This window comes from Cryptomeria japonica, chromosome 1, assembly GCF_030272615.1.
Source record: "Cryptomeria japonica chromosome 1, Sugi_1.0, whole genome shotgun sequence".
Lineage (NCBI taxonomy): Eukaryota > Viridiplantae > Streptophyta > Pinopsida > Cupressales > Cupressaceae > Cryptomeria > Cryptomeria japonica.
Window position 1 is genome coordinate 533322264 of NC_081405.1, and position 25398 is coordinate 533347661.

Below are 25398 nucleotides of genomic sequence, written 5' to 3' on the forward strand. Positions count from 1 at the left end.
TTACTCGATATTAGTAAGGCTACTCCAAAGGATGTGTTTTCTTCAACCTACCACTTTGTAATTCCATTAATGCTCTTGCATTGCCTACAACTACCAAATTTGATTCGATGGCAACTAGAAATCACTTTAAAGACATTTTGGCATGGATCCAAGGAAAGGAACGACATCCATTCTTCATTTAATGTCACAGATGTCCCTTCTCTAGAACACTATTCCCTAGGTTGCGATTTTGGTGATTTCTTGAGCAGATTTGATCTTCTAACTGGTTATTAATGAAAGAATGTTTTCCACACCTCAGATGATCAGATCAAGAGTACACATGTTTGCATTTCATCGGATGAGGTGGCAGCTAGGGTTTCTCTCTAGGCTGGCATGTCTTCTTCAATTTTGGTGTCATTAAAGTGTTGAACTGGGTTTAACAAAGGGTGCAATTTCAAGTGATAACACCTTCCATAGTTAATCAACAATCTCATTTTGTACACATGAGGGTGTCCTTATCTTTTCTAGTCATTAAGTGCATCCAAGTATATAGGCTCTTGAGTCGTTGTGTCCATCTTTCTTGTCTAATTGTGAAGGTTGTATTGAATGAAAAAACTACGTTATTGAGCAATTGCTGTGACAAATTGTAGCCCTTCTTCATGTCAATGACCTCAAACAAATTCTGGTTGTGTTCACATCTAGAAGCACTACAGTTTGAGATAAAATATAGAGGGCTGGTTTTTTAAGTTTGCGATATTTCCACCTTGATCTTCCCACCCAAAAATTGCAAAAAGATATTAAAAAGTTTGTAAGTAGGAAATCATTGTAACTTGTAAGTAATAATTGTAAAATACAATGAAGACTCCAAAATAATAATTTGGCCTTCCACCTCAACTTGAGGTGTCATCGTCTCAATGCATGTTGAGTGGCTCTTCATAACCTCCCTATTAATATTTGTGAGGTCATTTAAGAAGAAAAACTTGGGGTTGAGACAAGATCCCATTGCATGAATTGTTGGTGGAATTGATTGTTCTACATTCAATCAATGGTCTCCCAAATGAGATCAAATTTGGCTGTATCTCTTTTGTAGTAGATTTGGATTGTTTCCTTGATCTTGTCCATGGCTTTATAAATACATTGCATTGGGTTTTGCTCCTTATCCACTAAGTGCAAAACTTTCACTAAAGGCTCCAACACGTTAAAATAAATACTTTAAAAAAATAATTAGTGTATTCAGTTTAAATTAAATTGAAGTTTGAAGTTACCTTGATGATCTTTGTAGCTTTCTTTATAAAGACATGATAAAAAATTCAAAATTGTCTTTCTAATCCCCTCACTAACAGCAATATTTGAATATTATGAACCTAGCCATGCTTGATTCACAAACATCAGTTTCAATTGTGTTTACAAACTACAAATGTTTTGCAACGTGAGGAAGCTGGTTGCAATCTGTGTTACAATTGCTCAGACAAGTTATTTCCCCTTAGCATGATCGCTTATCAAGCTAAGAACCTAATGGTGTTTGTTGATACATTTTGTGACGTTCCTGGCATCCTCCACAATCATTCTTAGCCAATCAATTTTTCTTATCTTCTCCAAAAGAATATTGAAGTAACAGGCAATGCAATGGGTCCAAAAAAGTGAAGGATGTCTATTTTAAAGCAATTTTCCTACTACCATGTAAACTTTTACTTAATATTCCCCTTAATTTTTTTGATTTCTAACACATCAAACACTAAACTGCACCCGTTAAAGTTAGGAAAGATAATCACAATGCTGCTGAAAGTAACCCTCCACTTTCTGATCACCGAGAGCCCAACCTGGGAGGGTGAGAGCATACAGTGCTAAGGGGATCGTTAGGTGCTTGAAAACTGAAAATGATTACAAGATGGGCGGCAAGCCAGCCCCTTCCAATTTTCAACGGGATAGATAACCGGAAGACTTGGCGGTAAACCAGCCAAGAAGAAATAGTAACACAAAACAAATCAACTCTACTGCAATATTTCACCGGGAGGACTTATTACAAACGAAATCAACTCAACCGCAATATTTCACCGGGAGGACTTATTACGAACGAAATCAACTCAACCGCAATATTTCAGCGAGAGGACGTAATACAACAAAATCAACTCTACCGCAATATTTCAGCTGGAGGACTTATTACAACATATCAACTCTACCGCAGTATTTCAGCAGGAGGACATAGAAGGCAGCTAAGCCATCCTCTTCCACTTGCACAGTGAGAATTACAAATAAGAAGCAACAAGAATGATTGATCAGTACTACAGAAACAATCTGACAAAATAGAGATATGAGGTAAGATAAGAGTTTAATGCTGATCTCAAGCAATCCACTATCAAAATCAAACCACACTTGAACACTACTGCTGTTCTAATTCTGCAAGCTGCTATTCTAATTCTGCAAGCTAGAAAATCACACTATCCAACACTGTCAGAAACAACAAAACACTCACAACTCACTCAAAACTAACTGGAATCACACCAAAACAAATGCAAATGAGATATAGAACATAGGTGATCAATCTCAAACCTCAAACCAGCAACTTTGAAGCTTCAAACATGATGCATGCAAACCGAGGCACCTCCCAAATGGTACGACCTTGCTGTAAATTTCGATTTGCAGCTAAAAATCAGAATCACCATGTCCCAATCTGCAAATTGGTGAGTTTTATTGCTTAGGGAGTACGATTGGATAGAGCCAATACATAGAATGATATGATCAATAGGCAAGGAGATTTGAATAGAAGATTGCTTCAGCCACCACGTCCAGCAACACCAAAAATCACAGAAGCAAACAAGACACTCCAAAACCACACTGAAATTGAATCAAACTCTTCAAAAACGTCACCCAAAATCAACAATCCAGCTAGGTACTGTATCTCAAGTACGAAACTGAAGCAACTAGGAAGCTATTCCAACTTCGAAGTTCAATTACTAACCATTCCAGCAGCATAACGGTGTAAATTGTCCAGATGCCCAAAATGAGAGCCCAAGGGTCTTATTTATAACATTTACTCCCTCCAAATTCAAATTCAATTGCTCCCAAATTCTCCCCAAATCAAATTACATTTCATCTTACTTCAAAATGGCGTTGCATTTCATTTCACCACACCCTCATGTGTTTGGTGTCCCCTCCTAGGCAAAAAGTTCGAAACTTTTTCCTTGGTGAATAACTTGCAACTTAAAACATTATAAACACATGAAATATGCCTCCTTTTTCTTATGCCACTGACTTAGGAAAATATAATATTTTTAGGTGCAAAGTATTTTCCCATAAGTCGTCCAAAACACATTAAATATTAACTTTAGCATAAAGTAATAATATTTAATAAATCTTTGAAAATCAAGCACTGATTATGCCAAATTGAACTGATGGATTGAAGTGCTGAAAACCATCAAACTGAGTTGGGTTAGAACTCACGACTAAATTGCTAAAAGAATTGCCTGAAATGACACTTACTTAAAATAGTAAGTCCTATAAACAACTCCAAAAAGATTGTTCTTCGAACCGTGAGAGGAAGCTCAGAGAACTCCGAATAATCACTAAATCCCAACAACTACCACCAACTTACTAAAAATAGTAAATTATGCAAACTCCCCTGAATGGATTGCATGTCATACCACTACGAAGTTCTCGAAAAACCCAGAAGGAATCCACGAACAAAAATGCGAAATTCCCACCAGACAGTCTTCAAATGGATCATGCAGAACTCCACAAAATTAGGAAACCCTAATTCCTCATTCCAATCAGCCTACGGGTCTTCGACATAGGCCAATGGACCACTGCTCACTCCTCATTGAGAAGGGGACATTACATTTTATTATTGTTTACAACCCACGACACATTTTTTAATGCCCACCATAACGGATCTCCTCTAGCATCAAATTCAATTTTTTTCATTCTTTGCCTTATTAGAGGTGTTTATGGACTTCCAAAACACCATCTAACCATTTAAAGCTACTAAAAGTTGATGAGAGTGTAGTTTCTTACATCTGTCAACCCATCTAAAAATATGATGCATTCAAACTGGTGCCATTGCTTCCTTTTTTCTTTCAAAATTGATTTTGTATCTATGACGGTATTTTGGAGCAATTGCCCACTCAAGTAATGTGGAGAGAGTGCCTTGTACCCTTTCCTTGTAATTGTCAATGTCATGATCGACCACTCTTAGTGTGGGCTCTTTGCTAGGTTAAAAAGAAGGTTGTAGAATTAAAAATTAGCACAAGCCTTACCTATTTTCTCATGCATCTTCTTGTTCCACACAATACCTTGAAAGGTGTGTTTGAGGTACAAATAAACCTTGTGATTGGGCTTTTGCTTCAGCTAGATGAGGTAGATGTGCTGTGAATGTGTGGACCATGTTTAGAGCCCACAATTTATGTCATATGCACTTCTATTGTTTGTGGCAAGTCGATATTAAATAATTAATAACAGCTGCTATGGCTACATCTGTCCTCATCCTCTCTTAGTATTTTTAATCTGCCAATATAAGGGCTACCTGCATCTTTTGTTCTACCTTAGTTGTGGCATTGAGACACACTTTGATGTCATGGCAAGGAATGCATGTGAGGTGGTGCTTTAGGTAGTTGATGCCTTCAGAAACTTTCTTCTCACAGTAGTTGCAAATAACATTGCCATAGGTTTTTCTTGACATGCCATGTATCCAAGTGGCATTCCTGTGACTTCTAGTAGTGGTTAAACTTCTACTTCTTGATGTTGATGCTGTTGTATACTAACTTGCTAAGTGCAAACTTAATATTCATGAAACCAGAAAAATAATTTTTAATACAGCATTTTTTAGAACCAAAACACATTTAAAATTAAAGAATAGTAATTTAAACTTAGAACATAAATCTATAGGCTACACTATTAAAATTGTATTTGCCTAAACATAAAATTGGTTGCATTTTGAATGAATGAATAACATTAATTATTTAGGCAAAAGAACATTTTATACCATGATTTGATAAACTTTTAGGAAAAGAGTTCAGAATTTTTTTTTTATAAACAAAAACTTAAATCAATGTATAAATCTATGAGAATTGAATTCAGTGCTTTCAAAATGCATTTTACAACAAAAATCTAATATTTGGAAAATAAATTATACTTTTATAGAAACAAAAGAAAAAAAATCTGACCTGAAATTGCAAAGATCTGCTCCTCAAATCCATTTCAAACTTGTTTGAATTCACTCAAACAAATTTGCAATGGTTGAACATCTCTACAGTTGGCAGTAGTCAAATTTGCCTTAAATGTCCAAAAAAGGGTGTATTTTCAATGATTTTCTTGTGCTTTTCTGCATTCTTCCTGTGTTCCATAGTCTGTCTGCATCCCATGAGTGTCCACTACAGGCTCCCTGAGTATTCGTTGGATTTCCATCACAGAATTGCAGAAACTTGGCCCTAAAAAGCTGGCATGTTTGTGTTTGATTTACTTGGATTGTCAAATTTCTTGTTAGTACTCGGGGTGGAAGCATAAAGACCTATCCCATTTGTGGGACGCATGCTGATTTGACAATTTATGCAAAATGGTTTGCCCCAATCTTGGTATACAAGGCAAATTAGATTAAGTTTATCATAGGTGACATTCTTAACATGTATATGTGTTTCTTTTAAACATTCTTAGTGGCTGCCTTTTCCATCTAAGCCACATACAAGGATTTCATTAGATAGATGACATGAAATATCGAAAAGTAAGCTTTGCAAAAATAAGTTTTGCCCATAGAGTAAGCTTTGCAAAAATATATAGATTTTAATATATTTATTGTCTATTTTCTAATCAAATAAGTTTGTTACAAAAATCAAAGACCTCTATTTGACATACGTGGAAAAATGACAAACAGTAGGGAAAAATTCTGAAAAATGAGAGTGCCCTTCATATTGATGTTTTTCTTTCAATATTTTTTTTTAATTAATTTGGATAATATGTGATAAGATTTATGCGATACAAGAAAAAATGTGTCTACGTGAATAGTTGTTCTTATATAAAAATTTAATAATAAATAAGATATGTAATTTGTGCCCACAATATCAGTGTAAATAATCTTTGCTTAAAAAGGTATGAAGAGGTTTTATTTCCAGGTCAAGTGAGGTGTAAGAAACAGTTTATTAACAAAAAATTTAAACACTATGAAGTGTAAGAAACACTTTATTAACAAAAATTTAAAACATGGGATAAATTATTTTAAATTTTAAATTTTTTTAAATGAGAAATTGAATCTACATAAGAAGTATCACAAATCATAGTTTATGTTATCTTCAAATTTTATACAGATTGCTTGAGAGAAAATGAAATTTAAAAAAAAATGTTGGTTTGTGCATCTCACTTAGGCCAAAAAGTGGCACGCCTTTATACCATCTTCCCTTGTCAGATGCATGTAATATCTTTTGTAAGAGAACTATGGTTAGAGAGAAAGCAGAAGTGTCTTTAAAGTTTAAAGCAAACTTCTTATAGAAAGCAGAAGTGTCTTTAAAGCAAACTTCTTATTTTTCATTACGCAATGAATTTTTTGTCCATTGTTTGCTTTATTTTATTTTTCATTACGCAATGAATTTTTTGTCCATTGTTTGCTTTATTCTGAAATATAACTTAAATTTTTGCAGATAATCCTGGTCACAGATCCAAGAATAGGAGATCTTCAGGAGGCCTTAAAGGATATTTACAACATCTATGTGGAGTATGTTGTCAAGAATCCACTGTACACACCAGGACAACCATTTAGGTTGGTATATGCATGTGTGAATATTAGTTAGATGTTTTCTCCTTTATATGCACCTTTCCAAATACCTTGAAAAACTAGCAACTGCTCCGTGAGCCCTTGTGAATTGCTCTATTAGAAATAGTGTCAATTATTTTTTTATTTTCCCAATCTTTCTTAATTTGATGCTCTCAGAATATTTACTTTGCTTCTTTTAATTACAAATGTTACTTAAATTTTTCATTCACTTTGGCTTTTGTATTCTACATCTATTAGTTCCCCTATCTGTCTGAATGCAGAATTGTTCTTTTATATAACTTTTCTGCTGTTGTAAAGCAGCCATACACAAAGCTCCCAACAACTTTTGTCCTCATCCCCTTTGTATTTATAATGTAAACCTTATGACTAAAGAAGCCATTGTTGCATGGGCAGGATGCAATGAAATTAATCTTCTTGCAAGTCCACTCTTCTGAATTGATCCTTATGTTGTTGCCTTTGGTGTCTGTGTGAAGAATTTGCTTTCTTGTAGTGTCCTTCATGCCATCTCTCATTGTGCATGGACCTCTTGAACTCTGTTACAGTTATTTGTCCTGTGATATGTCCCGTTCCTAGTTTTATTAGGTTTTTAGCCACGTTCATAATCATCCTTTCAAATTTCATTTTCTATCTGCTCTTAGCTGTCCTTTGCTTGTCATTTTAGAGAAGCGTCTGTTCTTCCAAGAGTCCAACATACTTTTACTTTGCATTTCATTTCTTTATCAATGTTGTTGTTTTTCTCATCTGAAGTTCTAATAAGAACCACATAGCAATCGGAAATAGTTGGTTATGTTAGACAGGTTGTCATCAATCACCTGCAGATGTTGAAATAATGAAATGATATATCTATCTCACGTTTGTGAGATCTTGGTCTTTTTGTTGCTGGCATTGATTGTAAGGGATCCTATTTCCTGACACGTCTAACACTACCTTTTTGGGTCTCTAAAGGTGCGAACTTTTCAACACAACATTGGACCATTATGTGAGGAATCTTACCTAAACTTGTCTCCTAGAGGTAAACTATATTAAACTTCGTGAATTTCAGATATTCTTGGGCACCTTGTTAGAAATCTTGCGACATTTGATTTAGAATGTGGTGTCCTTTATCTGTCAGTTGTCAATCATGTACTTTATTGAGCCTTATCATTATGTTTAACAAATTGAGAGATAATTTGAGTTAATGTAGTTTTAGTAAGGGATTTATTAGTTCTAAATCATCAGAAAAGCACCCTGCAAAGCTAGTTGCTGACATATCTGAGGCGTGAGTAAGCTCCATCCTAGAGTAGTGGATTAGATAATATAAACATTTAAGAAGAAACTATGGTTCCATGCATCTTAGAATATGCTCTCAATTTATAGTTATTAGGGCCGAGATTTCCTGTGTATGGAATATGACGAAGAGAAAGTTTGCAATGTTGTAATTGAAGAGTTTTTGCTATAAATGAAAATACAATTGAATTGATTTTTAAATATGCCTCCTTCACTGTAGAGTTTCTAGAATAGGAGATTATCTAAAGTAAACAGAGGAAGGAAACACGTGTATTGAATTTTATTACAAGATTTGGCATAGCCTCTTATATGGCAGGTGTTTTGATTTCTCCAGGAAATGGTGACACCGGGGTGCAGGCACTCACTCATCATTTATTCATTTCATCACAGATTCATTTGACCATGTATGTTTGTGAAGTCACTTTGTAGTAGGTCTCAAGCATGTTAAATCTGGACAGAATTGTGTCGTGCTTTTCAAAGGCCATGGTAATACAGTATTTTCGTTATATTGCATAATTTGGCAAATGTTTCAACAGATAAATGCTACTTCATTTCTTAATCAGCTGGTGATCAAAGGCCTTGTCAGTTAGGCATATTTAAATCCTACTGATCATGTTATATAATAATTACAACCTACCATCTTTTTGTACTCATTCCTCATAGTTGCAAACATGGTTGCATGTAGAAGTGCTTCAGATCCATCTTTTGTATTGATTCGTTGATATGATAGGTATGCACAATACGAAGGCTCAAGAATTAAAAATTCTGTTAACATAATTGTGTTTCTAGAGTAGTGGCATTGCCCTTAATTTATTCAATTTGATCTCCGATATTTTTATGGAGTCAATCTTGATGTTTAGGGTGGAACTGTGGATGTACTCTTTCTAGAGTTTCATGTCTGGACCTCTACAATACTGAGATCAACCATACATGAATGAATATATGCATTTACCAAATTAAATAATGTTGAATGGAATGCCAAGAAACAATAGCTACCATTTATGTTAAGATTTAACACACAGTAAGCCTAAAAAGCTTTTTCTCACAATCCGTTCAACAACTATCAATAACTATGTAACATACACTTTTTTGTGCTTTTTCATCAATGGTTCTAAATTTTTATATATGTTATGCCAAGAAATCAATTTGTCTATCTGACTAAGGCTTTTGAAGATTGAAATAAGTCACCAAACAATGTGTGATCTCTGTAGCCTGAGCAGAAGCTGACTTTAATAAAACTGTGATATATATTGATTTTTTTCTAGGGAAAGCTCCACGTACGAAAACTGATGAACTTGACAAGGTTTTCAACATTTAAAAATTTCCAATTTAGAATCATTTGCGTATGAATTTTGATTCATTTGCTTAAGCCTTAAATGACTCAACTATAGCATTTACAGGTTGCATGGATACACAGACTCACTATCCTTTGATTAAGAGATGATATGTTGCACAATTTTTGTTATTCCTGTCTTTGCCTCTTCTCTCTTTATGTGTACAAGGACATGGAACACAAACAAATTACTTAACATTTATTTTAACCTAATGCTTTTGGCTATATAGCTAGCACAATATGAATATGTTAGTATGAGACTTTATTTGACCTAGGAAAGTGGTTTTTATTTCCATTAAAGGGACTGTAACTCATGCAATAATGCCATTGGTCTGTGTAGATGACAAATGATTATATTTGGTTGAACATCTCTACAGTTGGCAGTAGTAAAATGTGCACCTGTGCTGCGCTTAAGATTTGCTACAACAATTACAATGGACAATTTTTTGTAATTTATTTTACATTGTTAAGAAGTAATGTAACATCTAAAATATATCACTTGCTTTGGATGTGTGAACACATACCAGGTTCAACATTTTTTAGGCATTTTCAGCATTTACAAATGTTTTTATGAGAATGGGATTTCTAGAAGGTTTCCTTTCTACTACGATGGTCACTGTCAAATATATTACTGTTTTTTAACTTGTATGATGGATTTTCATTTTCAAACATTACCTTTAATGTTCTATGCTGTGAATGTACTTTTACAATTTAAACTGTAGACTTTCGTGTTTCAACCACCATTTACTTGTACTTGTAGAAAATTTCAGCAGTAAAGCAATGCCCTATTTTTGAATGTTTTATTTTTGCCTAGAAAATACATATTAGCTTATGGCTGAAGCAATAGTAATGTAAATGCAATACCTAAGAAAGTGGCTTTTTGAAAAGAACGTGAGATAACTTTTATGAGAAGTTATAAACTTTTTCACTTTAATTTTTGCAGTCGGCGAATACATTGATGATAATGCAGATTCACATATACATGCAGATTGAAAATTGTATAGCAAAAAAACATAGTTTTTTTAATTCCATGCATGGATTACTAGTAGACATATTACGTAAACTACATTTGAAACCTCTGTAACTGTAGTTAAGTTGTCTGGATGTTGGGACAGATTAACACCCTTATCTAGGTTTATAAAAGTGTCAAAAGATTATCATACTTGCTTTCCAGTTAAAGCTGATGTTGGGGAACTTGCACACCATTTAAACTCTGTAAGAGAAGGTAAAATCTTGTGCAAACTTATTCATGGCATGAACACCAATTGAAATAAAAGTCTCCAATTTTTGTAGATTAAATTGTAATAAAGAGGGACCTTTGTGTAACAACTATAAAAAATAAGAACTGATACAGAGCAACAAACCCATTCGATGCCTCATATATATATACACACACAAATAAGTTTAACAATTATGCTATAATTTTGCTACAGAATTTGACAGCAAACTGTATATGATTGGCAACAAACTAGAGAAGACTAGTGACAGCAAACTAAGACTAACAAACAGTTTACTGTTCCTTATGGAAATGTTGATGACACGTACACAACACAAGATTAATTCAGTTACGTATCAATCTCTAACATGCCCCCTTTATGAACAACTGAAAATTTATGATCTCCTAACATATCTCTACATAATATAAACTGCTTAACAACATAAAACAAAAAACAATACATTCTGCAAAAGCTATTATTTGAAAATGATTCTTGGACCAGTAAGAGATCTTCAAGTTGCTCCCTATTTGTATGTATAGTCAACTAGTCATTATCCAAGTTCCTAACATTATTGGACACCATTTTTACATGAAGTATCTCATCACCCTCATAAAGGTATAATGTTGAACTTCCCAATTTCAGACCCTCTTCTGAACTATTGGACACCAATCCTCACATGTATGTCTCATGATCCCAGTGAGGTATAGTTTTATTAATTCACAAGCACCTTAGACTATTGAATATCTAGTTATTCTCTATTGCATTCTTTGATATCTTCAAAGTGTTGCCTTCTTCATATTAGGACATTTGCCTCCTTTAGCCAATTCACAACATTCAAAAACTAGACGTGTATGACCACAAATAAGACGGTAACGACTTCTCAAAGCCATGAACAACATCAAAAACCCTAAACACGGCCATTGCAAGACCAATTATTGATTCCAACTCAGGCAAGTGCCTACTCATACTTTCTAGTCTGACTTGTTTTTTTCTTTCAGCACCGTAGATAATTTGTCAACTTTTCCAAACTGCTTTACATTGACTTCTCCACTACTAGAAACATTTCTATTTTACTATCGCTCTTCACGCCCATCAAGAAGTTCTCTATGAATAAAACTTTCTCTCTCCTCTTGCCTTTGCTCTTGCAAAAAATTAATTTGGATTTTCCATACATTGATGATTGTGTTTTGCCTCCATCTCATTTTGTTTTTTTGATCATCTTTTGAACCTCATCGAAGCCTATTTCTTGCTTGAATAGGCTATTGCTTGTGTGGGGGTTCTTGGCCAAGTCTAGATCAACGAATCTTACAAGTGGTACATGGAGTTGTTCATGGCTTACCACTTCCACTTTTAGTGTAGGCTAAGGTTGAGTATAGTACAAAACATATGCAATACTTATAATTGCTCCAATCTCACTATAGATGTTGCCTCCTTCATGAATGTCCTTCACCACTGAACATATTGAACACTCAAACTTTTCAAATAGAAAAACATAATGCATACACACACGCACGCAAGTGCACGTGCATTCACATAGACATAGTATTGCAAATAACTTTAAGAGAGAGAGAGAGAGAGAGAGAGAGAGAGAGAGAGAGAGAGTCTATTGGTCCTTATTGAAATGTCAATGACAATTGCTTCTTACATAAATGTTGATGACACGTGCACAAAAAAAACACACTTTAGTTATATATATCTCTAACAAGAGAGAGAGAGACAGAGACAGAGACAGAGAGAGACAGAGAGCAAACTAAGACTAACAAATACTCTATTGCTCCTTATTGAAATGTTAATGACAATTGCTTCTTACATAAATGTTGATGACACGTGCACAAAAAAAACACACTTTAGTTATATATATATCTCTAACAACAATAACATGCACCCATTACTCACTAACAATGAATGGTTATTAAAGAGTATAGTAAATGTAACCTAGGGCCAAAAGTCAAATCATTATATGCTACAAATATAGGTATTCACACCTTAAAACCAAATTGACGATATATGGAACAAATCAAATGTATTTTTTCATGGAAATCAATGACATTCAATGTTTATAGCATAGTATATATTAATATCTCATAATGATGCCTTGACATTCTATAAGATGGATAAACAATAACTAGAAGACAAAGCCCATATTGGCATCAATTCAATAATATAATTTCAAGTAATGTCATTTATTTGAGTAGTATGCCAAGAAGGCTACCCCATAAGGGCCTTATTTATTGTTAATTCATGAATCCAAAACCTTCTCTAGAATCCAATGAAAGGTTATTGAATTCACCATATTCATCATAGTATACTCATTAATGATGATAATGATTGTTAAATTTGTATACTTGAACCATATAAATCAATTCACAACTTTAATTTGCAACTTGGAGTAGATAGGGCAACGTTTAAAAGGTAACTGTTGCATTCTTTTTATACATTTTAAAACTCAATATGTTCTGCAAAAGAGAAACAACTGACAACAAAATTAAGAAAGTGTTTAGCAAGAATCTCACTAGATTCCTATAAGAACAGTAGTTAATGAAACAAACCAATTTCAAGCTATGTTTGTATGTGCCGATTCTTAGTAGTCATTCTAGAGGTTAAGCTATTTGAGTAGGCAGAAAATGTGTATGTAGATATTGGCATTGAATATAAAGCATAATATGTCTTGAAGAAACTTTATGGGCCTACAAAATCCCAAATACCACTTAAGCCCTTTGAATCGCAAATACCATTTAAGTACTCTTATTTCATACTAATAATTCACATCATCATGACTTGAATTTGGTTACAAGTCCTAATCAATTAAACTTACAAAGTTAGCTTTGTTTTCTTCATCTAAGTTATTCTCTCAAGTGAAAAGAACTTATTGCATTCAGAGTGGCAAACCCTTTTACTAATAGTGTATGTCCTCTTACACTAAAATAACTATTGTTGGTCAAAATCGATCAATGGAGAAACATTGAATATTAGTGAATATTGTAATGGATGTTATACAACTTTGTGATTGAGGTTGTAGTTATATTAATTATATTTTTAATTCAGTCCAAGGCAATTAGATGAGAAAGCTATTTTAGATTAAAGTAAAAAAAAATCCATGAATGTCCATAATTATGCAAATCATGAAAAGATAGAACAAATCAAGGTAAAATATATGTTTCCATTATGAATGGCTAAATTTAACAACCCTTAAAGTTACAAAGCAATAGGTTGTATGAATTGGAATCTGGATAAAAAGGTTATTTAACAAGAATTTTTACTTTTCAAGCCACTAAAACCTCATACACTCTTGAATGAATGAGTGGATGTAATCACTTAGGTCTTTCTAATACACAACACAACCTTTCTCAGCACATAAGTGGAGGTTCTTCCATTGTAGGAAGACATGTGCATAACATGTTAAGAGTATTTTAAACAATCAAATGCCTCTACTATAATAATATGGCAGCATGCTAGGAAGCAATAAACATAACAAATAGCTATGTCAAACATATTTGATATGTTGGCAATTAAATCCCCATAAATGGGTTCTCAACAATGCTCCTAGAGAAGGTGATATATGTAAAGTGATCTTCATAAGTTTTGTTGTTCTCCACAAAGTCACTGCAATTTGAATCTAGAATTATAAATGTTTTAAAGTTCAATTTTGCAATATTAAATGTCAAATGAAATATATCCAATGGGACATGGTTTAGCTACTAATGATAAAGTTGGTACCTTTTTCATGACAATGATTCACATTTGAAACCCAGAGAGAGTGCTATAACCATTTACATGCTAATGTAGCTTGTTATAATTAGAATTGAAGCTGATTTTCTATAATTCAATGATCTCATGGGGTGTAAAAGTGTTGGTCCCTCAATATTGTAAGGTGTGAGGAAGGTTTGCTTCCCAAACTTAAATTATTTTACTATTTAGTTGTACTATCATGATAATATATCTTGAGATCCATCTGCTCCCATCAACAAAACCATATTCTTGCATGTGTTGAATATTTTCCCATCCAATAGCATAGTGTTGCATGGTTCCCTCGATTTGCATATAGTTTTCCATGTTAATCACAATGTTTCTCATGTATACCATATTGAGAGAAATGAGAAGCATAAACAATTTCAAGAACTTTTAACTCTTTGGATGACACCCTTGTTATGTGGAATTCAAACGAAATTGGGATATAAAATGCCAATTCCTTCAAGTGATAGATAAAAACACAAGGTTCAACATTTCACCCTTTTGTTTCTCAGGCCACCAACTACATTCACAATTAACTTTACCTACTTCATTTCTCATATAAAAATAGAAGAAAGTATATTAACATCTCTTGAGTGGAAGTCAAGAATAGAATTCCCCTTATTGCCTAGAATAAAATATGCTCTCCTAAGGCCTCTGGGGGGTTGGGTTTAAGGAATATAAGATCTATGAATAATGCCTTATTAGCTAAAGAAATTTGGAGAATGAAAGGGGAGGAAAGAGTGGATTTTAATCTGGAGAAATAAATATCTTCACATGCAACCTTCTGAGGAAGAATTTTTAGATAAATCTTTCATTGTTGAAGGTTCTGCAATATGGAATGCAGTTCAATCGGCCAAAAGTTGGGCTGCAGCTGAAAGAATGTGGAATCTGGGGAATGGTAGAAGTATAAGATTTTGGGAAGACAAATGGATTATGGATTATTGGAGAAATGAGAAATGGATTGAGTTTAGCCAGCAGTGTCCAGGGTTAAAGTTTCTTGAGATTGTGCTTTCTTCTAAAATTCTAAGAGACAATAAAGAGGATAGGTTGATATGGAGGGACACCCCGGATGGGAAGTATTCTGTGTCCTCGGTTGTGGCTATCCAAAATAAAGTTGTGGAAGAAATTCCGATTTGGGCTAAAGTTTGGAATAAGAAGTTAGTTCCTAAAGTTAATATCTTTTTGATGCTCTGCAAAAAGGATTAGAAAATCTGTTTGATGGCAACACACACAAGAGCACAAGAAACAAACGTTAGTGTTAGCAACAAAAGATTATCCTAAACAGGCATATCAAGAGAGATATTAAGCATGAAATAGAAAGCATATAAACATAAAATGAAATAGCTAATCAAGATGCTCATAGTTGCTCCTCCCTTGTTCCTCTCCTCTCCAAGTCCCAAATGAGTGTAGCTCTCAGCAGCTTTTTGCACTATGGATGCTTATGGAGGATTGAGATTTAATACTAAACTTCAAATATGAAATGAAAAGCTAAATACTATGCTAGAGTAGATAGTGATGCTATGAAAAAGCTCTATGCTAATGCCAGTATAACAACAATACTCTAAAATGCTTCTCCTTTGCTTGAGGAGAAGGGTTCTATTTATAGAAGAAATGGGGAAATGAAGGGTTAAGATTGAGCAATCTTAACAAGGGTTAGGATTGAAAGTTGGGGATCCATGTGCACAATTGGCACCAATAAAATGGTGACAAGTGTCAACATAGGATTGGGTTGAGAGAAGAGGTTGGAGGCATTAAAGGCCTGAGAAGACCTCATGGTTATCTAGAAGGTAAGGGTCAAGTCTAAATTAAGATTACCCATTGGATTAAGAGTTAATCCAAGGATAAACCTTTGTGCAAATGTTTAAGAGATAATCATGGTCAAAGCATTAATGGCCTGATGAGACCTTTGGGTTGGGTAGAGGTTGAGTCAAAACAAATGTTTTAACCATGTGGGAGGGTTTGAGGTAACCATTAATGGTTATTGGAGACTTTGGGGATTAAGTGGTTGAAGGTTGAAAGCTTTCAAAGGTTATCCAAGACTTTGAGCCATTTAGTGGTTGAAGGTTGGAAGCTTTCAAAGGTTATCCAAGACTTTGAGGGTTAATTTGTTGAACACACAAAGCATTAATTGCTTTTCAAAGACTTTGGAGTCTTTGAGAAGTGACTCCAATTTGCTTAGGAATGTGACAATATTTAGGGGATGGATTTAGGCTAATTAGGAAGGGTTTAGAAGAATCTAAAAGGGGTTTAGGCATACAAGTGGATTTTGTAGGAAAATGCAAGTGGGAGAAATTTTGGTATTTTCAATTAAAATAAAATCATTTATTTCAATTAAATGGTGTAAGTTGCATTTGGATAAATATTTAAATAAATATTAATTTATTTAAATGAGAAAAATGAAGATAAAGCATTAAAATGCTTGAAGACTTTGAGGGAAACCATTAAAGGCTTGAAGACTTTAAGGAAAACCATTAAAGTCTTAAGAAGACTATAGAAGGAAGCCATCAAGTTTGAAGACTTTAAAGCCATCAAGTTTGACTACTTTAAGGGAAACCATTAAAGGTTTCAAGTGGGTGAGGATAAATAGGATTTTAAATAAATAATTTATTTAAAATAGTTGTGCAACTTGCTTTTGTAGGAAAATACAAGTGGGTGGAGGATAAAGGTGATTTAAATAAACTATTTATTTAAAATAATTGTGCAATTTGCATTTGTAGGAAAATGCAAGTGGGTGGAGGATAAAGGTGATTTTAAATAAATGATTTATTTAAAATAATTGTGCAACTTGTATTTGTAGGAAAATGCAAGTGGGTGGAGGATAAAGGTGATTTTAAATAAATGATTTATTTATTTAAATGTGAGAGGTGGGATTTTGGGGGATTTAAATAAATATTAATTTATTTAAATGTGAGAGAATATTTTAATTAAATAAATATGATTTATTTATTTAATTAATGGTCTGAATTTGGTTAAGTGAATTAAATCAAATAAATTGAATAATTTATTTAATTAATAGGAGAAGAGGGTTAAGATGAATTAATTAAATATTAATTTAATTAATTATTAATTGATGGTTAAATAATCAAATAAATACTAAGTATTCATTTAATTAAGTGGACAGATTTATGTGACTACATTTGCCCCTCTTTGAGACGGTGCGGTTTATCGCGTCGTTTCAAAGAAAGAAAAATAGGTGTGAAGAAATGCCCCATAAAATGTAAATTTAATGGGTGGTATGCCCCCTCGAGAGATGGGCCGAATTTTTTTGAAAAATCGGGCGATCTCTCGAAAAAGAATGAAAAGTGGAGGGGAGGTAAAATAGAAGAAATTAGAACTAATGATGAAAGAATGGGAGAAAATGGAGTGAATATGAAGAAACAACAAGCCAGCGAGTACCCTGAGGTCATGCAAGAGATACATAGCAGATGTAGTGTGGGGTTTTGATTGATGCTATATAATTGATCAAAATTGGTTGGACAATCTGGTGCAATCGGTTTAATTGCCCCGGTCAAGTCAAAGCGTGACAGTTGATGTCAGGTGGTCGCTTGGACATGATAAAGTCTGAGTAAGTGAATCAAAGTGACCTGATGGTGACTTAGACAATTGATGTAATTGCCCGATGAAGTCAAGGTATATGAAGCAAAATACTCGTTGAGACGTAGACAATTGATATAATTGTCTGTTAGATTGTGTTTGATTGGTTGATCAATTGATAGTGTGTGCGTGGGATGGATGATTGTGGTGAATCATAGCAGCCCCGTTGAGACTAGGTCATTATGATAAATGCCTGATGTAGTCTAGGATTACCATAATCGATTACCTGTTGAGACCCGAAGATACTTGATCAGAGTATCTGTTGATAGTCTAGGTGTGTGGGAGTCGATGTATCTGTGCAGATAGAGTAACTGGCTTAATTTTGTGGATGAGTGAGGATGGGAAGCGATGAAGGGATTAGGATGATGGTGATGATCAAGATAGGGAGGGTGAGGGGGGATTCGATGTTAGATAGAAGATATGGAGGACTAGGATTGAGTCCTATGGAAGAAGATGAGTAAAATAGAGTATGCATTATTATGACTACGTATGCATGATATGCAGCTATTATGAATGTATGGATGGATGGAATGCAACGAAATGCAATATATACAGATGAGATGGAATGACGATCCATGGTGCTTTATTTTTCATCATTGAGCTTTAAAATGTTGTAAGAAAATACAAGCAACTTGACATAAAGATTCAAGATGACCAGAGTATTTCTTACATGGATTTTTATATAGCAAGTTAATACAAGCAACTTGATATAATGGATCAAGTTGACCTGAGTATTGCTTGCGGAACAGACAAGGATTATCACCGTTCATGCATGACTTGGATCGTCCTCCTTGATCTTAGGCTGATCATATCCTGAGACAAGTGCATACCGTAATAAGAGATAAAACCTTTATCCAGTTTGGATGAGGTAGGAGGAACCAAAGAAAGAGAATTGTACCTGCAAACAAACAATATATACATAAAGAATAAAGAATATGGATCCTTGGTAATGGTTCATGCCCATATGGTCGAGGTATACGCTGTAGTCAGCAAGCCATAGTGATCTATGACTGCATTTTGCATAAGATCACGTAGCTTGGTGAACTTCCCACGTAGACACCATTAGTACATGCCCCAGAACTTCATCGGAAGTAATGCGCAAACGATACAAAACAATGCTGAAAGATCCCGATACAGATAAACAAATGAATTACTCACGAATCAACCAAGCATTTGATAGCTTAACATAATTTTCTTGTCAAAGAAAACGTCATCTTGTCTTTGTTTTGATAAGGAAGGATGCATCCTTGTTTAAGACAGTTTGGATTTGTTAATGTCGATTGTGTGGTTTGATTGGTAAATGGTCATTGTGTAAGTATTTTGTCAATGTTTATTTTGTATCTGATCGGATAAATATGTACAAGGTGTTGCCATGTTTTTGTGTGATTTTTGATGGGTTTTCTGATGTTTTTTGGATTTTGTGAAACAATTTTGAATGTTTTTGGTATTTTGAGAGTCATTTTTGAATGTTTTTGGATTTTTGATGATTGTTTGAATGAAGAACTTAATGAATCATAAGACAATGTAGAATCCACTTCCATCAATAGGTTAAAGGCATTGCCCCCAGTTTTAGACATGACTATGAAAAAGCGGGATGCAAGATGTATGGAGTACTATCATAATTGCAGAGGAATAACAAGCCATGGTTGATGGATGGATGGATGTATGTATGAAGTAGATGTGATCGCCACAAGTCTGAAAGATAATGGAGCCATAGCCTTTACGAGTGGCGCCTGTTTGCCAGATTTTCACCATCGTTCTTACCCAAGGTGCCACCGGAGTGGTTGTTCACCGTTTGGATGCATGATTTTTCTTTACTTTTTTGAATGTTTTTATATTTTCTTCAGGACATTTTTCTGAATGTTTTTGGTATTTTCTTTAGGACATTTTTCTGAATGTTTTTTGGTATTTTCTGATAGGCAGGGGAGCCTGATGCTCTGTACAGCTTATGTGTAAAACCGTTTGAGGTGCATGCTATTGATTGGATCTGCGAGCGGTTCTCCGTCTGATGTAGCCAACTGATATGCCCCGGACCCGAATACAGCAGTGACAACATATGGGCCCAACCAGTTTGATTCAAACTTGCCTTGATGTTCTCTGTTTGGTTGGTTGCGAGGATTTTCTCGAAGAACAAGATCACCTACCTCAAATGTACGAGATCTAACTCGGTGATTGTAGCTTCTACTCATGCATTGCTGATAGGCTTTGAGGTGATTGTATGCAGCTTGTCGCTTCTCATCTAGTAACTCTAAGTCCTGAAGACGAGATACTCTGTATGCTTCATCATCGATGAGATTGTGCAATGAAACTCGTAAGGATGGTATCTCGACCTCAATAGGTAAGATAGCTTCAACACCATAGACCAATGAATAAGGAGTTGCACCTGTAGGGGTCCGAATGCTAGTTCGATATGCCCATAGCGCTGGATTCAATTGAACATGCCAATCACGGCCGGCATCATTGACTGTCTTCTTTTTATGGATCTTTATCCAAAACAAGGTATTAACTATGGACAACCTTCAAAAGCGAGGATTTGTTTTTCCTAATAGGTGTTCTCTTTGTTGCAGGGAAGAAGAGTCTGCTTGCCATATTCTCCATCAGTGTACTTTCAGCCAGGAATTTTGAAAAATTATTTTAAGTAGGTGGAAGCTGAGTTGGGTTTTTCCGAACACTATTGGGGAATCTTGGCAGCAACGACACTGCTCTAATTCCAACCCAAAGATTGTGGAACTTTGGAAACTTACCTTCCCCAATGTTATCTGGAATATCTGGAAAGAGTGCAACAACGGGATTTTTAGTGATAAAAGTGCCAACCCTGAAGTAGTGGTGGATAAAATTTACAGGAGTATCTTTGAATGCATCAATGGTATTGATGATGGACTAGTTGCTAAAGAAGACTTCAATGACAGGTGGAACCTTTCCACCACCAAATCTAGTAAGGAGAAGGGTAGAGAAGGTTTTGCTTGGTGTTTTCCTCCTCAGGGATGGATAAAGACCAACTTTGATGGGGCTTCTAAGGGGAATATGGGTATAGCTGGTTATGGGGGCATTGTCAGGAATTCTGCTGGAAGTTGCCTAGTGGCGGTTGCTGGTCCTTTGGGGAGTCAAACCAGTCATTTCGCTGAAGCCTCAACTGTGCTGAATACTCTAATTATTGCTAAGAACCTAAATCATGATAAATTACGGCTTGAGGGAGACTCACTTAATATTATTAAGTGTTTGAAGGGGGAAACCGAGCCATCGTGGTCCATTGAAAACATTATTTTGAAAGCTAGGGAAATCATTACTAGTTTTAAAGAAATAATAATAGATCATGCCTTTAGAGAGAAAAATATGGTGGCGGATTGTCTGGTGAACCTAGGCGTTAACTCCGAATCTCAAACAATTTGGCACGGGGAAGACATTAATATGAGTATTAAAGAGCTCCTCAAAAAGGATAGATTTACGGGGAAAGAAGGATCGCATAATCATGATAGCTGATATGAGTAACTTATGCATTGACAGAAAGGTAATGATTACTTGGAAAAGGGGTAGAATCCCAATCAAATATAATATCACTTCTCACACTTTGTAGGTCATCTTTTTCAAAATCTCAAGAGACAACGGGAAGAAAGTTTTGAGTTTGCAGACGAATAGAGGTGAAAGTTTGAAATTGAATATGGGAGGTGATTTAAGGAGGGAGGAACCAGACAATACGTCCAGATGGAAGGAAATGTCAAAATTTTGGGCGAAGCTGGAAAAAGGATCCCTAACGAGCTTCATGGAGAAGCTGGTTGATTACGACAAAGGTAGGGTTAATCTCGTAGTCTCCAAATTTTTTGAAAATTGGAGTAATGGGTCCTTTAAAATCTATGGTGTTAGGTTCAAATTGGACGCGGGCCTCATCGCGACTGTGATAGGTATGCCCCACTCAGGGCTCAATTTTTTTAGAGATCTTAAAGTTTCCAATAATGCGGTAAATATGTTCCCACGTAAGGAAAAGGAGAGGGCTAAAATCGGAAAAGCCACAAGGGGGTTATTATGAAGCCTCCAATATCAAGAAAATCTAGGGCTGGGTTTTGAATGCCTTAATGGAATACATAACTGTTGAGGGCCGCTTTTCCAGGGCCCACACTTATCACTTTGTGTTATTAAACCACTTCAGGCATGAGAAAAGGGTATCCCTACCCTACTATCTCTTCAGGTCCCTTTCTAGGTCACTCAATAAACACAACAAGACTCCCTTGAATCCGATGCTCCATTGTGGACTCCTGTTGCTCATTTATGAGCACTGTAAAATCCTTGCCATGCAGGAAAACAAGAGGCTATCCGCTTCTCTAGGGAAATGCAAGAGAAAGCCGGAGGAAGGAGAACCTAGCAAGGAGGAGGCTACTTCTAGAAAAAAAAAAAGCAAGAGTGCCACTGGGATGAAAGCCTATGATGAAAAGAATGAAACATAGGAAATTGGAAAAGAGGTCAGTGAAATGGAAACAGACAAATTAGAAGGTGAGGACAGTTGGAAAGATGAGGATGTGGGTGCAGAGGATGAAGAAGGTGATAACGAGTCCGACAATGATAGCCCAATTCACAGTGCTAGCTTAGGCAACGACAACCAACCTATGGTGGATTTGGAGGATAAGGATAATGAGGAAAAAGATTTGAATTCTAAGAGGGAGTAGAACAAGAAACCGAGAAGGATATGGCTAAGGATAATTTAAGCGAGGATAAGGAAAGCGTTGGTGAAGGGTTATTCCTAGATAACCTTAAAAAACTCACTGAGGCTAGATTGGGTTATGACAGATGGACATATGAACTTTTGAAGAATTTGGAAAAAAATGGGAAACAGATGGATGAGAAAAGGAAGGAAGATGACAGGAATCAGAAGCAATGGAAGCAAGAAATGGAGGAAAATGTTAAAAAAAATGGCAACTCAGATTGACCATCTGGAAGAAGGGAAAGTGGCGATGAAAAACCTGTTGGGTATTATCCCGAATATCCTGTCTGCAGTTACAAAGAACCTAGAGAATATTTCGAAGGTCCTCGATAACTCCAACTCTCCCAAACCAGTGGTGGACCTCGACATGGAGGAAGATGCAATCGAGATTGGAAGTGGGGAAGCTACCCCTGGTGGAGCATCAAAGAGAACTATAGCAAGTGTTAAGAAAGTTGCTGCTGCTTCTGCTAAGGATATCCCCAATCTTAGGGATAATATCAAAGACATGTATAGGATTAGCAGTAACTTGGCTAATGCTCTAAAAAATATAAATTAGTTCCTTTTGTCGGGTCTGGCTGGTTTTTTGCTGGTTTTTTGGGGCTTTTAGCTAGTTTTTTCTAGTTATTTTGTTGGTTTTCCTAATGTTTGTTCCTCCTGGTTCCTTAATGCTTTTATCTTGTAAGGTCCTTTTGTAAAGGGTTTTGGGGCCCCCTTCAAAACCTGCTTTTACTTTAATAAAAAACATCTCTTTCTTATCTTTACTCAGTTAAAGAAGCACTTATTAATACAATGCTCACTTCAGCTCCACACACCAAGCACAAGGATATGAAAGAAAAATATGGAAATTTTTTTGTTAATCTCCCCCAAAATGCCCTCCAAAACTTTTCTTTTAAGCCAAAGCAAGTGTTAGGTGTAACCAAATTCCATAAAATTTCACCAGCTCCTCATTAACTTCTCATGCAAATTGTGGGAGTATTTTCCAAGCATGTGGGTTTACTTTGCATTTTTATTTTCTTTTTTAAGCGATCTTTTAACTCCTTTTTAAATAATTTGAATTAAACAAAATTAAAGCACTAACATACAATGTTAAAACATAATATTATTAATTTTAGCACCTTATCAATAATAATATTTAGTATTATAACATATTGTTATTTATTTAGTATTAATTCTATTATCTTATTATAATATTAAATAAATGTAAAATACGTTAACTTTTATTAGTTTTAGTTCTTTTATTGAAATGTTAGAATGTATCTATATATCAACAAGAAGCACAACCTTGTACTAAGTTAGGCTCATGACTAATGTTGACCTAAGCTTTCTAGGTTACTTAATTAGTCAAGATTTGTTTAAAGATATTTTATCCTCACATACACGTATTTATGCATCATTCATAAAAAAATATAATTATTTAAATATTGAAACATGAAATACCTAAATTTATTCACACACACGCAATCTAATTACGTGAGTCTAGGTGTATGTGTGTGTTGATTCCATCATAACAAGTTACCTCCACTAGTTAGAACCAATTCATTGATGATACTCTCTTTTCAATGTAAGATAATGTAAATGATTTCAGTCATACTTGCATAGTTAATTGTCAACACTATCATTCTTCAACAATAAACATAATATTTCATTTTGATGGCTCGTCCTACTCTCTCCAATGTTTCTCCCGTCCTCACTGGTTTGAATGTGTTGGCTCCCTTTGTCGAAGGTTCTTGCATGCCCCCTCTTGTGTGTGTCATGGTCGTCAGTGGTGGAAGTTTTGCAGTCTGTATGGGTGCAAACACTGCTCACGTTTTCATTCCTCTTGCATCCACACTCTTTGCGCTGGATGGATGTCCTGGCATTGGAGCTTCTGCCATGGCTATGGATTCCCTTCCTAAGTTTGTTGTTGTTGTGGAAGCTGGGGCTAATGGTGCTACTCCTATGTTTGGTGATGGTGCTGCTGATGGTGACCTTGTTGTGGGTGCTATTGCCCTACCTAGACCTTCTTTTGTTAGGAAGCGTAGCTTTGCTCGTGTGGCTAGATCTGTTGCCCAGCCCTCCAAGGGTTTTCATCCTCTTCCCTGTGCCAAGTCCTCCCCTGTGGTGGTGTGTTGACAACATTAGGTTCTATCAATGTTGTGCTTGGGTGTGCAAATTCTCTGGGCTATGGCCTTCACTACGGGACCTTCATTGTTGGGTGAGTGACTCATGGAAGCCTTTGGTTGCTCATAGTATTGACCTTTTTCCTTGTGGTAAAGGATTTTTCATTGCTTTCTTCACTTAAATGTCTAATTGTAACCTGATTTTGGGCAAGTTGTGGGCTTACGGAGTTCAATCCCTCTCTGTTAAGCCCTAGACAACTTCTTTTAACCCCCTTATTGAACCACTTAATGTGCATCTGGTTTGGGTTTTCCTTCCAAATCTTCCTCTTCATTTATGGGAGCACTCTTGCTATGAGGCCATCGATAAATCTATTGGTCGATTCTTGAAGGTTGATGATGCCACATCTTCCATGGGCCACTACACCTTTGCCCACATCTTAGTTGATATTGACATATCCTCGCCTCTCCTTGGGGATGTGGTTCTTATGGTTGGGGATAGACCTTCGACTCAATCGTTGGATTATGAGGGTCTCCCCTTTCACTCCTGAAAACACTTTGCTAGGGGTCATTTAGTGTCAGATTGCTCCCTTCCATGTCACAATGGTGCTACTAATTCATGGAAGGATGCCTTTATTGATCACTTGATTGTCTATGCTTATGACTTTGTTGACTCCTCTTAGGAGGATGTGTCCTCCCCCCAAAATGAAGTTGTGCCTCTCACTGCCAAT

General features: G+C 35.4%; 1 protein-coding gene across 2 annotated transcripts in view; it reads left to right on the plus strand.

The window, feature by feature from the left end:
* LOC131073734 (uncharacterized) overlaps positions 1–8832 on the plus strand; it is an 86489-nt gene extending 77657 nt beyond the window's left edge. Inside the window, exons 3-5 of one of the 2 annotated variants that reach the window (XM_058010234.2) lie at positions 6603–6721; positions 7682–7748; positions 8337–8779. In XM_058010234.2, coding sequence (XP_057866217.2) covers positions 6603–6721; positions 7682–7733 — 171 coding nt within the window. In that variant the 3' untranslated portion in view covers positions 7734–7748; positions 8337–8779. Of the gene's footprint in view, positions 1–6602; positions 6722–7681; positions 7749–8336 lie in introns of both variants that reach the window. The other variant, XM_058010235.2, reaches the window with a different exon arrangement.
* Positions 8833–25398: the final 16566 nt, after the last annotated feature.